The 18,741-nt window shown below is 40.6% G+C and overlaps 1 protein-coding gene across 1 annotated transcript; it reads left to right on the plus strand.

The window, feature by feature from the left end:
- Positions 1 to 7,351: 7,351 nt before the first annotated feature.
- On the plus strand, positions 7,352 to 16,977 carry suox (sulfite oxidase). Its single transcript, XM_022197451.2, has 5 exons — positions 7,352 to 7,524; positions 11,505 to 11,575; positions 11,752 to 11,932; positions 12,989 to 13,258; positions 14,583 to 16,977. The coding sequence occupies exons 2-5, from the start codon at positions 11,517 to 11,519 to the stop codon at positions 15,804 to 15,806; spliced, it is 1,734 nt and encodes a 577-aa protein (XP_022053143.2). The 5' UTR covers positions 7,352 to 7,524; positions 11,505 to 11,516; the 3' UTR covers positions 15,807 to 16,977.
- Positions 16,978 to 18,741: the final 1,764 nt, after the last annotated feature.

The following is an 18,741-nucleotide window of genomic DNA, read 5'->3' on the forward strand; positions in this document are numbered from 1 at the left end:
TTCAAGGCATGGTGATTTAAAGTGACTTAACAGGTAGTAGGAAAGCAGTTTTATCAAACTAGCTAAGGTGCATGGACATTCTACAATCAATTATACCACAAAGCAGAAGTGAGTACCAGCACCCACACCCAAGATAAGCAGTAAGTCATGTCTTGAATATACTCATTTTGTATAAGAACAGGCTGAGGTTAAGACAAAAATGAAACTGAGAGCATTAAGTTTGAATGAATCTTGTTATTGGAAATTAATTTAAGCACACTGAACCACTGTCAAACCTAATAAATATTATTTTCACCTCTAGAATATTTATAAAACTTGCATTAAACCAGAGAAGCCTGAATTCCCATGGAACAGACAAGTTTCTTGACAAGCTAAGGATGAGAAAATCATGGTGCAGAACATATTAACTTTCTATGTATTTTGTTGTTGTACCTCACGATACAGCAAGCCTCCTGTTAAAGTCAGACAGAACAACCTGCTGTTGCAGTTCTGAACTGTTCAGTTGTTGAATGAGTTGAGCCTCTGCAGTCCTGAACTCTGGTCCCTGTTATTCAACGTTGTGTATCTAATTCAGGTTAACATGCTGCTATCAGGCTACAATAATTCTGTTTATTCTGGCACAGTTAATGTGGTTCTTTGAAATCAGTCTGGTGGTTAATTTATCAGTCCTGGACAGTGTTATCTTGCATAACAGAGGGAATGAGCCAGTGATCGCAGTTTGAACAGGAGCAATAATAAATCCACAGACAGCAAGTCTGTGGCTAATTGTTTTCCTGCATTGTGACTGGTGCCATTTGTCATTCAATGAGCTCCACACTGTTTCCACACTTTTTAAACAGTTAAACATCATCAGTGACTGCGGTTACACAATCAGTAAAGCTTGATACATGACCGCTGGATTTCTCTCAGTGGATAAAAATACGACCCAACAGACTGTAAGTAAGCCTGCACAGGTTTGGTTCAGGAATGTTGCTCTGATTTGGTTCACATTCATTTTCAACAAACTTCAAAGAACCAGAAAATACAGACCTGTACCAAACTGTCCTCATTTCAATGATCAGTTTGAACAATGGGGCCCTGGAGGTGTGGTGCCAGTAGGTAGTGCTAGAGAGCCAAACACTAATAGACAGCAGGGTAGATAGTCCCAAGTTTCACTGTGCACAGAAGTGACAAAAATGTCTCTGTATAGATGTAAAAGCATTACACAATGTGTAAAATAAACCTCTCTGTCACTTCACAGTGAAAATGAAAAGCCATACAAATTCTATATAAAATGCACAAGCTATTGTATCTAGTAATATTGTGTAAAACAGCATTAAATTGATGTGTCCTCTAATCAGAACTCTGCATCAAATATCTTTACAACTCCAGTGGATTAATCTATCACTCCCAACTGGACAAACTACACACTGGGCACACCATTACTGTTAAACCAATATTAGTTTAAGGTGTGCGTAAAGTGTGAGTGCGTTCTGATTGTTGGCTCTCTTTATATAAAACGTCGCATATCTGACCTTTATCTGGGAGGATTTTTTTTCTCCGTTAAAAGAAGTTTCGGTGAACAACAGGATGTTCTGGTTCATTCATAAAATGCACTCTGCTAACCTGAATGTGTCAGAGGACAAAACACCTCAGCGTCCAGACCAAAGACGTGCATTACTTGGAAAACTCTACCGACTGCATGTGCTGCTACTCCCAATACAAAACATACTTTTCCCACAAGGAGGGCCTGTGTAAAAATGCACCAGGGCAGTTCATTTGAAATAGTCACCAAAACACAGACGGTGCAGTCGAGTGGATCTGCTGTTGCCATAGCAACTCAGTCCTGTGTCCTGCTTGGACTGGATTCCTCAAACATGGCACGACCGCAATGGCGAAGTTTAAACAAGGGAAACACACAACGCTCAGACGCAACAGTGGTTTGACTTAGACACACACTCATGTCGTATTCTTACAGTGTCTCATTTTAAGTTTGCTGCACTGAAAGAGAAGAAACTGATTTAGAGAGCAGCTGTACCTGTTGCTTTAGAATTAGAAAATAAAGCATTACACTACTTTTACATTATGCTGTATTTATATCTTATATCTACACTATATACACCAGTCTGTTGCAATAATAAAACCACTGACAGATGAAGTGATCATCTTGTTATTATACAATGCTAAGCAGGAGAACATTGTGTCCTGGCATTCATGTGGGTGCTACTATGATGTGTACCACCCACCTAAACATTGGTGCAGACTGTTCATGGCTACAGCACACCCTGATGACAGAGGCTTCCCCCAGCAGGAGAGTGTACTCTGCCACACCCCAAAAAAACTGCTCAGAAATGATTCAAGGAACGTGACAAAGAGCCCGAGGTGTTGATGCTGCCTCCAAACTCCCCAGACACCAATCTGACCAATCATCTGTGGGAAGCATCGCAACAAATTCCGATCCACAGAGGCCTCGCTGTGCAACCAACAAGACAGAGACGTCACTACAGGACGCCCCAGAGAGACATACACAATAGGAGGAGGATGGTTTTCATACTTTTGCTGAGGGTGCAGATTTTAATATAGTCTTTTAAAGAATATTGTTGGTTTGATGACTTTATGGAAAAGAAAATGCTGCTGATAAAAAGCTGAACTTTCTCTCAAAAACGCAGCTGGGAACAGAACGGAGGGGTCTGTGTAATGAACAAGAGACCTGACCTGCGGGGATGAATAATACCAAACAAATGTAGTCTGTTCTAATGTCTCATGACAAACAGCAGTTTCATTTTTGCTACTACTGACCTGTGTCGGCGTATTTGTTTATTTGAGATAGAAGACAAACTACTTCTCTTCAGTCAAGATGTTTATTCTGTTGACAGAATCACAAACTTGACTAAGGGCCATTTCTGTTTGTAAGTCACAGTCAGCAAGCTGTTAATCTGTAGCCAGCCAGCCAGAAATGAATGATTTCTTACTGACACAAATGTTTTACAACATAAGGCAAGATTTGATCACCAAACAGTTGGAGGGAAAAGCTGTGGCTTAGACTTAGCTCTCCTGTGATTGATGCCCAGACATGTCCATGTCCCTTAGCATGTGATCCATCCAATCCCAGGTGACAGCGCCCTGAAAAAGAAACATTTTCTACGTTCTCCATGTCCCTCCTCTATCGCATCCCCAGCTTGCATGCTGTGTCCAGCTGCCCCCAAGGCTTACACACGTGGACAAAATTGTTGGTACCCCTCAGTTAAAGAAGGAAAAACCCACAATTCTCACTGAAATCACTTGAAACTCACAAAAGTAACAATAAATAAAAATTTATTGAAAATTAAATAATCAAAAACAGCCATTACTTTTGAATTGTTGATTAACATAATTATTTTAAAAAACAAACTAATGAAACAGGCCTGGACAAAAATGATGGTACCTCTATAAAAGATTGAAAACTATTTGACCAGAGTGACATGATTAACTCAGGTGTGTCATTTAATTGACATCACAGGTGTTTCCAAACTCATAATCAGTCAGTCTGCCTATTTAAAGGGAGACAAGTAGTCACCCTGCTGTTTGGTGAAAAGGTGTGTACCACACTGAACATGGACAACAGAAAGCGAAGGAGAGAATTGTCCCAGGACATCCGAAAAAAAATGATAGACAAACATCTTAAAGGTAAAGGCTATAAGACCATCTCTAAACAGCTTGAAGTTCCTGTGACAACAGTGGCTCATATTATTCAGAAGTTCAAGACCCACGGGACAGTAGCCAGCCTCCCTGGACGTGGCCGCAAGAGGAAAATTGATGACAAATTGAAGAGACGGATCGTTGGAATTGTATCCAAAGAGCCCAGAGCAACCTCCAAAGAAATTAAAGGTGAACTCCAAGGCCAAGGTACATCAGTGTCAGATCGCACCATTCGTCGTTGTTTGAGCCAAAGTGGACTTCATGGGAGACGACCAAGGAGGACACCACTGCTGAAAAAAACTCATAAAAAAGCCAGACTGGAATTTGCAAAAATGCATGTTGACAAGCCACAAAGCTTCTGGGAGAATGTCCTTTGGACAGATGAGACCAAACTGGAGCTTTTTGGTAAGGCACATCAACTCTATGTTCATAGACTCAAAAACCAAGCATACGAAGAAAAGAACACTGTCCCTACGGTGAAACATGGAGGAGGCTCAGTAATGTTTTGGGGCTGCTTTGCTGCATCTGGCACAGGGTGTCTTGAAAGTGTGCAAGGTACGATGAAATCTGAAGACTATCAAGGCATTCTGGAGAGAAATGTGCTGCCTAGTGTCAGAAAGCTTGGTCTCAGTCGCAGGTCATGGGTCTTCCAACAGGACAACGATCCAAAACACACAGCCAAAAACACCCAAGAATGGCTGAGAGAAAAGCGTTGGACTATTCTAAAGTGGCCTTCTATGAGCCCAGATCTGAATCCCATTGAACATATGTGGAAGGAGCTGAAACATGCCATTTGGAGAAGACACCCATCAAACCTGAGACAACTGGAGCTGTTTGCTCATGAGGAGTGGGCCAAAATACCTGTTGACAGCTGCAGAACGCTCATTGACAAATACAGAAATCGTTTAATTGCAGTGATTGCCTCAAAAGGTTGTGCAACAAAATATTAAGTTATGGGTACCATCATTTTTGTCCAGCCCTGTTTCATTAGTTTGTTTTTTTAAATAATTATGTTAATCAACAATTCAAAAGTGATGGCTGATTTTGATTATTTAATTTTCAATAAATTTTTATTTATTGTTACTTTTGTGAGTTTCAAGTGATTTCAGTGAGAATTGTGGGTTTTTCCTTCTTTAACTGAGGGGTACCAACAATTTTGTCCACGTGTGTATCTCTCTGTTGTATTTATCTTTCGCTCATTTCTCAACAGATCACTATAAATCTTATGAGCATGATTGACACATGTTATTAATTCTTAAACTTAATCAATCAATATGAAAGTGAGTAGAGAAACATAATTAATCAATATAAAAGTGAAATACAGTAACATAATACCTTACAGTTGTTCTTGTCATTGTTCAACACATTTTCAGCACTGTGCAGCACTGCATGATGGGAGGACATTTTTGAAAATTATGGTGTTCATTTTTAGCTTCTTGACAGGAAAGAAAAGTAGATCAAGTAATTATTTGGTGTGAGCTTTTAAAACAGTACACGTTCTCCTTCTTTCAAGGTACTGAGCAGCTCGATCCCTCCAAGCATCTTGAAAAATGTGCCACAGCTTGTTTGTTTTTTAGATTTCCTTCTTACGACTTTGACTGCATGTTTGGGATCATTGTCACGCTGCAGAAGAAGTTTGGGAGCCATCAGACGTCTCCCTAATGGCAGTGCATGATGGGTCTAAATGTCTGAAGTATTGAAAACCTCTGCACAGTACAGTTTCCTGCATAGTCAGAGTAATTCTGGCTCCGTTTACTGAATTTTTAGCAGGCAGCAAAAGAAAATCAAGAGCACCAACCAATTTTGTTGATAGGATTTTGATTTCTTCCAGCAGAATTGTCGGTTGTGTTTATTGCTGGTCAGAAATGGCAGGAAAATGCACAGATTTCTGACAAAAATGGGAACACATACTCATAACTTTTACTGTTCGCAGATCAGTAATTCTTACTGTTGTGCAAAGCCCATTCTGAGCCAGGAGACTCCTGACTTATCTCCTACCTGCACTTGAGTGGAGCAATAAAGTTTCCTGATAAAAGCATTTTTATTGACTCTAGATAACTATCTCAAAGTAGGTTTCATCCCTGCAGTCTGTAAGAATCTGTACAAGAGCTTCAACTAAATCCACAGCTAAAACCCACTATAAATCATACACACTTTAACAAATGAAAATGTACCGATGCATTCTTTATTTACACATAACAAACATATATACATTTTCTATACATGGTTGTGAAAATTGTATGAAATCATTAAATTGCTACAAAATCAGTGTGAACATTTTCTGGTTGTTCACTTGGCTGGCTCCCTTGTTAAAATGCATCCGTACAGAAACAAGAGCTGTAGAGAAAGGGTTCTGCAAAAAATATCCTGCAAGAAAACAAGTAGTTACTGGAAGAGAATCCAATTCAAAGAGCATGTCTGTGGCCCTCAAACAAGTTTCACTGTTGGTCTGTGGTTGGCTGTGCCTGTGGCCCAGATGTTGACGATATGCTTCTGCTCCTTTTAGAGGATAAACAATATAAAATCCCCTCAGCTGCTTACATTTTTTTTATTTTGTTCAAACCCTGCATACCACTCAGTGTTTAACCTGTAATTTAGCTGTCTGTTTGGAAAGATTGATTACTGGAAGACAAAGAGCTTGTGAAGCCAGTGTGTTGTGTTTATTATTTGTATCAAGTAAAATGCAGCTTAAAATGTCAATAATACACTCATGACTAAGGGATATTTGTTAATAAATGGATTGTATTCATAATACATTGCAATCGGTTTTTTTTAAAATTGGGAGTTAATGGAAAATTATTTAAAGGGAATTTTTGCAACCTGGCAATCTATGATTTGCAATTAGAGGCTTATAACTGATTTATAAAGTTTTAGACAACCATTTATTAACAATAGTAAAGGCATTAAATCCAAATCCTTAATAAAGGGCACCTTAATAGAAGAAAATCCTGGATCCTGTCTGTACATATATTGCACACATAATATGGTTCTTATTCTAGCGCATTGCTCAATTGAACTCAGCCAATTACCTCATGTATGTAACTGGTCAAAAATATTATATTCATTTTTAAAAAACTATATTTTTTCCTGTATCATCAAAATCTCCACAATTTGTAACACACTTCTGGTTCAGTTTAAGTTTAGGTTTTTAATTTATTTTGTTTATTTTTACAGGTACAATTCACAATTAAAAGGTTAGCTAAGGTTAGCTACAAGCTCATTTGCATTGGTTGTCCCTGGGCTGCAATAAATACATTTCATAAAACAATACAAAGCTTAAAAAGTCCATCAGTGTGAGATAATAAATAAAACAAATCAGTAAAAACAATAAATAAAATTATTAAAAACAATACACCAATAAATAAATTTGCTTTTCTAAACTGAGGTACACAGTCACCTCTAGTAGATGCTAAACCATATGTGCTAAACAGGCCTCTTACAAATATCTGTTGAAGTACATAGAGTAAAACATTTTCCTTTCTGTTAAACTGTTTCTCTTAAGAGAAAATTGCAGAAAATGTTCTTGTTTGTGCACACAGAAGAGGCCAGTAAAGGTGATTCATTTGTTAGCTAGATATGTGCATTGGCCAGTACTGTTACTCCCAGCAATTTTTCATTCATTTCTAAGGAAACACTGAAGCACAGTCAGACTCTTTTTTTCCAGCTGGGTTTGGGCGGTTCTCCTGCCCTGTACACAGTCAGTAAGTGCCACATGCCTCTATAGACTGAGATCAGCAGCGTGTTGCTCTTGAACACAGCCTGCTCGGCGTTTTCAGTGTTTTTGCAGCGTTCAGAGCTGAACGACTTCGCTATTTATTTCATCGGTGCATCTCGAAGAACATCAAGTCGGAGACTGACACACCAGAAGTGAGTACTGTGATTTTAATGAATAAAAGGCAACTAAAATGTCATTTTCCACCCTGCTTGTGTATATAAATGAAAGCCGGGGGAATCGGAGTGGCACGACTGCCACCTTGAATGTTAGCCAAGTTAGGCTAAATTAATGATGCTGCTAGCTTGTATCTGCTCTTTAAACGTTAGCCAAACGTTTGTGTAAAAAAATATAACTGGTTGTTGATGTTAAATGTGTTTGTAGTGATGTTGAATCAATCGGGCAGGAATTTGTAAGTGTTTTATTTCTTTACTGCTGTCAGGTGGTATCTGACGTTTAGCTAATGTTTACAGATCCTGCAAAGATAAAACACAGAGGGAACACTTCGAACTAACAAGAGCATAAAAACAGGGTTTTTTTTCCGAGACACTATGTTCAAATAATTCTTCAGCTTAGCTTTTCAGAAATACATCCAGTGTCACCGGAGAAAAAATAGCAGGTAGTGAAAGGAGATTTTTCATAAGCCTTTGAATATTATAGTGAAGAAAAGATTATTTTACATGTAGAAAATCACTTCATATACACTGAGCAAAAATGTAAACACAGCATGCAGATGATTCTCTAGTCTCACTTCCCATTAAATAAATAAATGTAATTTTTATTAAATTAATCCAGCTGTGCACCAAGATTTTTGAGCTGTCCAATTCAGTGGTCTCACATTCTGGACCATTAAGTTAATCCACACACCTTGTACATGTGTGACTTAAAAGCATACTGACCAGTGAGTATAAACAGACGCATTAAATTGTTGCTTTATTCAAATGACGCCATGCCACAAATGACGAGAGAGAGAATGGGTTGTTGACGTGCTGGATGCTGGCATGTCAGAGCCATAGTCCTGTACTTCAGTGTCCACAGCTCCGTTATTTCTCAGCTAAGAAATGATGATCCATGATCCCAAAAATGTTCTCCAACTTCTTCAATCCCTTTAGGAACATTGGGATCAGACTTCAGAAGCAACATCAACAACCTCAATAACTCTAACAGATGTGTGACTCGTTACTACTAACTCGTTCTCATCTGTAACCCCCTCTTTATCATTTCCAGTTCAGTACATACTTGTTTTTCTCATCACATCCATTGTATGTTGAACACATATTTAATTCCCTATTTTTAAAGGAATGGATTCAGATTCAGAAAACCTTATTTGTTTCCAGGGGACAATTTATAAAAAAAATAGATAGAATTTACTAAAATATCGCATGCTGTGTTTATATTTTTGGTAGCTTGAAGTGGGCTTTACCACAAACAACAGGTTGTACATCTCTTAGTTTGTAAAATTCATGATTGAAATGAACAAAGGTGAAGTAAATGTGAGTGAGTCGTAATATGAGTTCACGGTGGGGGTCTTCTAGTGTTCCCTGTTATCACTGTGAACAGTTAGTGTGTCTGTCATGTTATCATACGCTGACAGTTTAAAGAAATGTTCTGTACATCGAAACGATGATGTGACCCTTTATAGGAAGCGTTCATTCGTTCATTGCTTCTTTCATCAAGCAGAGCCGCCACAGTCACACAGAGTCTGACTGTGAATCTACTGTGTTGAATCTGTGACGCTATAAATGCGTCTAACTGAACTATTTCGACCCACTGTGCTTTTATCAGACCCCACAGATGTGTTTCCATCACACCGCAGGAGCTGCATGTTCGTGGTCGGCTGATATGTTTTTGTCTGGGTCGACTCAGATGCTGATTTTTAGCAACACAGAGGCTGATAACCAATATGTTGCAGTTTAAATAAAAACCTCAGAGTCAAAATTTAGAAAAACTCAAAGTTGGTTGAAATGTCCTTGTTTGCGTATGCTTTACGTATTTTTACTAAAAGACAACTTCTCAGCATCTACCCTTCAGTGATAACAAGTTGTCAGAAAGTGCTGTTGGCAAGAAATTGCTCAAAACCACAGGAGGACTGCAGATAGAGAGAGGCACTGCAATAGAGCCAAAGGAGCACATTTTAGAAGCTTACAGATAAAACAATGCTGAATATCAGCTCTGATAATCAGTTAACCTCTACCGCATTCAGCTCGTAGCGTTACATTTTTAAAATGACGTGCCAGGCTTGGACACCTTGACATGTGCCATTATTTGTCTTGCTTTGTATACTTTCTTCACATAATATGTTTTGTTACTATTGTGAGCTGGTAAAGCACTTTGGTCAACCTTGGTTGTTTTTAAATGCGCTGTAGATAAAGTTAACCTGAATTGATTTAGCATGAATCATAACAGCGACAAACAAAGTGAGCACTGAGAGATCCTGTTGAACCAGCTCCTCTAGTTTTCTAGCTATTGTAATGTTGCAGACATGCCAGATCCGCTGTGACTGACAGGGCATCCACCCAGCTAACTATTTCCAATCCAGATTATATGATCACACCGCCTGTCGCTGGAGATCAGAGGGAAAGCAAACATTTGAAAAGCTGTTGCCAGATAATGTCAAAGTGTTCTATTAACCCAACATTATCTAATGAAATCAAAAGTCCTTACTGTGGTTGTGTGGCAGCACATGGGATTTTGTCCTAAATGACAACTTTGCCCATTCCTTTGATTGCTGTGCAGTTGTTTTATGGGTCTATGATCAGTTGTAATATCTGGTGTTAACTGGGTTTAAAATGATAAAGTTGAACACAAATCATTACAAGTGAGACTTTTTTTTCCAGCATAAATGTTCCTGAAGCAGACTGAGGTCATCGCATTGTTTTGAATTTAGCTGTTGGAACATATGACTCAGCTGCTGCACATTATGACTCTAAAAAAGGAAAGTTGTTCCTCATTGTGGTCCGATTCAGCAGCAGAAACGATGAGAGATTATTGCTGTCTTTCTTTAAAGTCTTTGAGTTTTGGTAATGTTCTTCTAGCTGCTGGCAGTGAAAGATAACACTGAGTAATCTTAATGGTCCCTGCAGACGGTGATAAGACACATAATCAACTGATAAACCAGAGCTACTTGTCATTTTATGGCAGGAAATGCCTTTTTTGTTTGTTTGTGCTTCTGGTTTTGATCTGATGTCACAATTAGCCGATAGGATCTGTGATTGTTTTATTCATCCAGTCAGTCAGTCTCTGATGTTTCCTCAAGAAGCAGCGCTACGCAAACAGACTGGAGTCACTACAGGAGGCGTTATAGAAGGAACTGGTCATTACTGAGTCACAAGTTGTGTTTTTACTGTTTAAATGTCAAAGAAGATAAGAAGAAGATAAAGTCCTGCTCTTTTCTTTTTTCTGTTGAGTGGTACTATAGTTAAATGTTCTCTCCATACTGAACGCTGGACAACTTATCTCTATTTACTGAAATGGACTTGCATATCACTCACAGGAGGGAGCTGAAAGTGTGGTGTCCTCCTCTTCCCTGTTCACTCCCCCTCTGCTGGTTGGCTCCTTTTAGACTGTGAAGTCACAGCTGGTTGGCCAGTTGAGGTGGAGCTGAAGAGTTTCAAGGTTCAGTCAGTCAACAAACAAGAACTCATTTTCTGTAAAGGTCGAGAAAGTTTGATGAGCAGCGTGACAGCAACACGTCACGTAAACTTTGAAACATGTTCAATCTGTTTCAACCAGGCATCACATGTTTCACATCGCTAACATTTAATAGGGCTGTTACAGGTCTTTGCAAGCTCATCTTAACCTCTAAAGTTCACGTATTTCTTACATTTTAAATACTGCTGAAAGCCTTAACATTTAACCTGGATGGAAAGCTACCAGAAAAAAATATTGTCAGTGTTTTCTGTGACGCGTTGGCTGCTCCAGATAAACTGACACTTGTCAAGCAGACTAATTTTAGAAGGATGAATAATCTACTAGCTTCTGTGGCCTGCTAATATAGATCTGTATTGTGTCACTGTGGGCAATGTTGCAAATCACTTTGAGTTCAGCAGGGTGTATTTTTATGGTGTTTGTGTAATATTTTAAATCTAAACATGCTTTTTGTGCTTTTTTTCCCCTCAATTTAATTTCTTGCCAGTACATCAATGCAATGCTGCTTCTCAGACGCTGCCACAGCCTGACTCGATTTGGCCCTCTCAACACTCAAAGGTATGTAACTGCAATAAAGGCGGTTTATTGCAGTGAAGCCTGAGCTCCACCTTTGCGGACATCATATTTTACATATTGTAAATACACCATAATTTTACAGCTACTCATGCACTTGTACTCAATACTCAGTGAGATGAACTGTTTAAAGTTACATTTCTAGTTTCTTCTTGTCTCAGGCATCAGGTGACGCCTGCTGTGGCATCGTGTGCAGCTCGTCTCTGCAGCAGCAGCAGCAGCAGCAGTGAGGACCACAGATCGCACCAGCGAGTCCACAGTCTCAGCTGGAAACATGCTCTGGCAGGACTGCTGGCTGGTACAGGAGCTGTACTGGCTTACGGCCTGCACCACCAGCACAAGGTTAGGAAGACATCCATCCATCCATTCTCTATACACCGCTTTATCCTCACTAGGGTCACTGGAGCCTATCCCAGCTGACTTGGACGAAGGCAGGGGACACCCTGGACAGGTCACCAGTCTGTCACAGGGCTACATATACAGAGAGACAATCACACTCACATTCACACCTACGGGCAATTTAGAGTAATCAATTAACCTCAGCATATTTTTGGACTGTGGGAGGAAGCTGGAGTGCCCGGAGAAAACCCACGCATGCACAGGGAGAACATGCAAACTCCATGCAGAAAGATCTCAGGCCGGGATTTGAACCAGGGATCTTCTAACTGCAAGGCGAAAGTGCTAACCACTACCTCACTGTGCAGCCCATTAGGAAGACATGAGATCTGTAAAATCTCTGTCACTCTGAAAATTTTTCATGTCGCTTTTTGCCAAGGTAAATTTATGTCAGTGTCTTTTTTTAACTGTTGTGCAACTTCAAAAGAAATTTGAAATCACATGTTGAGAGCAACAAAACAAGAACTTTTACAGGCATGAGCATACGTCTCTATAATTATGTGAATATGTAAAGGAAGCAAGGCTGCAGACTGTCAGTTTCCAGAGTTTTTGCAGCAACAGTAGTAGTGGAGGGAATAATACAAATCATTCATTTATTTTAGAAGCTTTTACTGTTTGTTCTTCCATGATTTGTTTTATTTGTTCACAAGCGTTGGCCTTTTCAAGGAACAAAAAAATCTGAATCAGCAACTGCTCAGGAACATACAGGCCCTTGGCAAACAAAAACCATTTGGGGGCCAGCATGTTGTTTGCACAGTAAAGCCTCGGGCCTGTAGTTTCACAGTTGTGTGGTTTACTAGTATTGGCTGGTAGAAAAGCTTCAACTATTGGCTTAAGTGATAATTTGTTTCTGAGTGTTTGTATTTTCTACTCTAAAGTGTGAGCGAATGCGTTATATTTCAAGTGCTATGCAGATTTATCAGTGAGAAAGCCTAACTGGATATTTATATTGTTGCTATTTTAGTGGCTCACAACAGCGATGTTGCCTCTGATCCTGTGCAGGCTGAGCGCGCAGACACTGGAGTTCAGACTTTAAAGAAGAGTTCCTCTCTTCCCATCTTCAGCCAAGAAGAAGTCACAAAGCACCGCTCGCTGGAAGATGGCATCTGGGTCACGTACAAAGGTGGCGTCTATGACATCACTGAGTTTGTGGCCATGCACCCTGGTGGAGATAAAATCATGCTGGCAGCAGGTGGTGCTCTTGAGCCCTTTTGGGCGCTTTATGCTGTGCACAACCAGGAACACGTGCTGGAAATCCTCTCAGATTACAAGGTGGGACACTCATTTGTTTCAGTTGATGACTAGGAGTGAAAGGACCGAAAAAGATTAAAGGCTTATGATCTAAATCTGTAGTGAGAACAAGCACTTTACGTTCATGTAGTGAGAAAACTGAAGTATTTACTATGAAACGAATACACACAGCGAATGAGGGTAGAATATTAACATTGGGGTCACTCAGAGGAAGGGTGGGTGGAACAAGTTCCATTAAACAGTGTCCAGCACACAGCTCATGCAGAACCGTCTGTGAATTTAAAACAGTGTAGCCTACGTGTAGACGTTTGCATTTCAACCATCACTGTTAAAAACTGGTTCAAAATTTGTATTGGAGTCATGGACGGATTTTCACCAAATTTTTACAGGATGTCCGGAAGAGCACAAGTAACAATCGATTAGATTTTGGAGGTGATCCGGATCACCGTCTGGATCCAGGATTTTCTGTACAATTGAGAGATTTGTCCTTCGACCTTCAAAAAAATCCTGGATCCAGACGGTGATCCGGATCACTTCCAAAATCTAATCGATTGTTACTTTTGCTCTTCCGGACATCCTGTAAAAATTTGGTGAAAATCCGTCCATGACTTTTTGAGTTATGCTGTTAACAGACAAACAGACAGACAGATGGCATGGCGGAGGTCTGCGCTCTCCGAGTGCTTCTCTAGTTATTTATTAGAAGTCAACCAAAACAAAAAAAAACATGGAGAATATTTTAAAGTTAAAAAAGTGTAATTATAATGAAATGAAAACGAAATAAACATGCAAATTGGATAAAGAAATCTCATTTATGTTGGGTTTTATGAAGAAGAAAATTAAAAATGGGTGTTAAATTTTTGTCTCCCCCTTTCATTTTATTATTCTGTTTCATAATCTAAAAAACAACTTGAGAAAGCAAAGAATTGAGAAAGGAAACAAAAATCATCTTTGGAAGAAGTAAAAGTTTTTTCCTTTAATAGACCATCCACTACAGTATATGGAGACGCTGCTACCCGGTTATTCATTGAGCTATATTTATTTCGAGCAACTTGAATAATGTTTTTGTGCCTTGGACAAATATAGATTTATGTGAAACGGTGTCATTGCAGATGTTTAGCAGGGGATCAGCTAAGTTTATCCTTAAATGAACTTGTCGTCCATGCTGTCCATCCAGCACCTGGTCACTGCAGACACGTATGAAAAGGTCTACTGCTTACTGTACACTAAGGAAAAACTAGCAGCTGTAGGCTGAATGCTGCTCCCTCAAGTGGTGAGAGAGAAAAAGTGTTTTCATATGTCAGTCCCATGTGGTGTGATAAAACCTTTGTGTCTCTGGTTAATAAAGGTTGGCGAGCTGAATCTAGAAGACCTGAAGAAGCAGCAGGCTGTTAAATCGTCTGACCCCTACTCCTCTGACCCCGAGCGTCACCCTGTCCTACACATCAACAGCCTGAAGCCCTTCAACGCCGAGCCGCCTCCTGAAATCCTCTCTGACAGCTACATCACACCCTCTGCTTTCTTCTTCAAAAGAAACCACCTGCCAGTTCCCCAGGTGGACCCGGCCTCATATCAGCTGCATGTGGAGGGTCTGCCTGGAGGAGCGCTGACGCTGTCTTTAGAAGACTTGAAGACGCGATTCCCCAAACACACCATCACCGCCACACTGCAGTGTGCAGGTAACCGCCGCAGCGAGATGAATAAAGTGAAGCTGGTGAAAGGACTGAACTGGGGCATCGCTGCCATCAGTAACGCCACATGGAGCGGCGCTCGGCTCAGGGATGTGCTGCTGGCCGCTGGTTACCAGCCAGATGTGGCCCAGTGGGCTCGCCATGTTCAGTTTGAAGGACTGGATACAGATGTGACAGGGACTACGTACGGCGCTTCAGTCCCTCTAAACAAGGCGGTCAGCGAGGAAGGGGATGTGCTTCTGGCGTACGAAATGAACGGCGAGGACATTCCTCCCGACCACGGCTTCCCTGTGCGGGTGGTGGTACCAGGAACGGTGGGCGCACGCAACGTGAAGTGGCTGGGTAAGATCATCGTCAGTGCAGAGGAGAGCAGCAGCCACTGGCAGCAGAACGACTACAAAGGTTTCTCTCCTGGGACGGACTGGGACACGGTGGACTTCAAATCTGCTCCGGCCATCCAGGAGCTGCCCATCCAGTCTGCCATCACCACGCCGGCAGACAGCGCCACGATCGATCGCAGCGATGGAACGCTGACGGTCAAGGGCTACGCGTGGAGCGGCGGCGGCAGGGAGGTGGTGCGTGTGGACGTTTCTCTGGATGGAGGAAAGACGTGGCAGGCGGCCCAGCTGAGGAGCGGTGAGAAGGGACAAGCTCCCGAACCTTCACCTCCACCGGGACGAGCCTGGGCCTGGAAGCTGTGGGAGATAACGGCTCCTCTTCCTCCCGACGCTCAAGAGCTGGAGATTGTTTGCAAGGCGGTTGACAACAGTTACAACATGCAGCCGGACACAGTTTCTCCTATCTGGAATCTGAGGGGCGTTCTGAGTAACGCCTGGCACCGAGTGAAGGTGAAGATCAGGAAAGATGAGGAAGAGGAGTAGACTCAGTGGTTGAATCCACTTTTAGAGGTTTGACATCTAACAGAATCATCATAGAGCGGACTATATTTTAAGTGTGTTTCTTTGACTCAGCATAAAAAAACCACAGGAAACAGGAAGTGAAACAGTTTTATAGAGACAGACAGCACAATATTTTGAAATATTTTTGACACACAGCCTTGAAGTATTTATACAATCATGTTGCCTGTGAGATTTGAAAGATGTGCAGTTTACACTTAGGAGAAAACTAAAAAGGCTGCAAAGATCAAACCAAAACATTTCTGTTGTGAAAACACAGTTAAGTCTGAGTCTTTATGGCAAACATTTATTTTTGTAATCAGTATCAGCATTCATGATGCTAACGATGAGTATGTTTTAAAAGAGTTTAATTCATTTTATTATTAACATAAAAACATAATTTATAAAACTGATTTTATATAGTTATTTTCAGTCTCATGCAAATTTAAAGGAGTGATCACTTTAGCAACAAGTTATTTTTAATCAAGAGTGAACTGAGTGTTCACGTCACCAAACAGCTGGATGCTGACAAGTAGGATCAAGCTTGAATATTTAGAACATAGAAGTGTTTCTTCATCTGCTGCTATGCCTTTGCTGATCAGTTACCTCTGCAGGTGAGGTGCTATTTAAATGGCTTTTAATGAAGAATTTTCACTCAATTGAAGAAAATTCAGCAGCACCAACTGTCAGTGGATCTGTCTTCCACTGTTTCAGAGGTGAGATGAAGTACAAGACCACAAAATGAAGATGTAGCTGAAGTCCAGCTTGACCTGTTTTGTCTCTGTGCTCTGGCATTCAGTGTAAGGAGAGACCAGAAAGAAGCGGGCGTTTCGAGGAAAATGGCAGGAGCTAACTGTTGATGCCTTTCAGGGAGAGAGGGCAGGAAAACAACAGCAGCACAAGTTTTAACCTCATTATTCAGCTTTTTAGGAATTAGTTTGCACAGTAGTGACTGCACAGCTTTTCCAAAAGGAAGTCTGCTTTCAGGGTCAAGGAAATATGCAGTCAGACCACCGTTAAATCATTCAAGTCATATTTGCAATTCCTGTCATGTCAGCCAGCCCTGTGATGTGCACATGGATTACACAACTTACTTTGAGTGTTTGAGTACTGTATGTACATCAGAGTTGATGATGAATAAAGGCCTCTAATTTTACACTCACTTCCGCTGATTCAGTTGCTTCGTAGTGCTGAAACTGGTCAGTGTCATGCAGCACGTCTTACATTAGCTCTTGGTTTGTCATCAGATAAATGGAGACTGCTGAGTGGCAAAAAAATGTAATCGGATTGCTTTTCTTTAAGGTTAATTTGAAGGAAGGACATTTTACTATTATACATGTTACTCATGCAATAACTATCTCAAGTTTAATGCAGTTGTGCTATTAAGTTTACATCCCCTGACAGAATTTAGGATTTCTTGGGCATTTTTCAGAGAATATGAATGATGACGCAAAACATTTCTTTCACTCATGGTTAGTGGTTGGATGAAGCCATTTATTGCCAAACAACTCTGCTCTTTTTAAATCATAATGACAACAGAAAATATCCAAATGACCTCGCATGAAACCCCAGTTCTTAATACCGTGTATTGCCCCATTTAACATCAATGACAGCTTGAAGTGTTTTGTGGTAGTTGTGGATGAGGCTCTTTATTTTCTCAGATGGTAAAGCTGCCTGTTTTTCTTGGCAAAAGGCCTCCAGTTCCTGTAAATTCAGAATCGCAATCAGAATCAGCTTTAATGGCCAAGTATGTACACAACATACTAGGAATTTGGTTTCGGCTGTTGGTGTCACCCGAGGAATATGGAAGAGAATAATAAAAAAAGATCTATAGAAAGAGGAAAGCAATAGTAGTAATAAAATTAAATATAGCGCAATATATACAGAAATTTACAGCTGGAAAGGAATATTCCTGGGCTGTCTTGCATGAGTTGCATGTTTGAGATCTCCCCAGAGTGGCTCAATGATACTGAGGTCAGCAGATGGAGATAACCTCTCCAGAACCTTCTCTTTATTCTGCTGGAGCCAATGACAGGTGGACTTGGCCTTGCGTTTTGGATCGTTGTCACGTTGGAACATCCAAGTACGTCCCACACGCAGGGCTGATGAGTGCAAGTTTTCCTCCAGTATTTTCTGACAACATCTTGCCATCAATTTTGGCCAAGTTTCCTGTGCCTCTGTAGCTCACACATCCCAAAACATCAGCGATCCACCTCCATGTTTCACAGTAGGAATGGTGTACCTTCATCATCGGCCTTGTTGACTCCTCTCCAAATGTAACGTTTATGTTTGTGGCCAAAAAGTTAAATTTTGGTCTCATTACTCCAAATGACTTTGTTCCAGACGTTGTGAGGCTTGTCTCTGTGCTGTCTGACTGTATTGTAAGCAGGATGCTTTGTGGCATTTGCGTAGTGACAGCTTTCCTCTGACAACTCGACCATGCAGCCCATTTTTCTTCACGTGACTCCTTATTGTGCATCTTGAAACAGCCACACCACTTTTTTCAGAGTCCTGTATTTCAGCTAAAATTTTGGTTTTTTTTTTTCTTTGCATCTTGAACTATTTTCCTGGCAGCTGTGGCTGAAATTTTTGTTGGTCTACCTGAAAATGGTTTGGTTTCAACCGATTCCCTCATTTTCCACTTCTTAATTAGAGTTTGAACACTGCTGATTGGCATTCTCAGCTCCTTGGATATCTTTTTATATCCCTTTCCAGTTATATACAGTTCATTTACCTTGTTCCATAGGTCATTTGACAATTCTTTTGCTTTCCCCATGACTCAGAGTCCAGAAAGATGCAAACTCACCAAGCTTTTATACACACTGCTTACAAGCAAACAGATTACAGGTGAGGATGGTTACCTTTAGTAACCATTCAAACCCATTTGTGTCAACTAGTGTGCATGTTATCAGGCTAAAAT

This window comes from Acanthochromis polyacanthus, chromosome 5 (assembly GCF_021347895.1).
Source record: "Acanthochromis polyacanthus isolate Apoly-LR-REF ecotype Palm Island chromosome 5, KAUST_Apoly_ChrSc, whole genome shotgun sequence".
NCBI lineage: Eukaryota > Metazoa > Chordata > Actinopteri > Pomacentridae > Acanthochromis > Acanthochromis polyacanthus.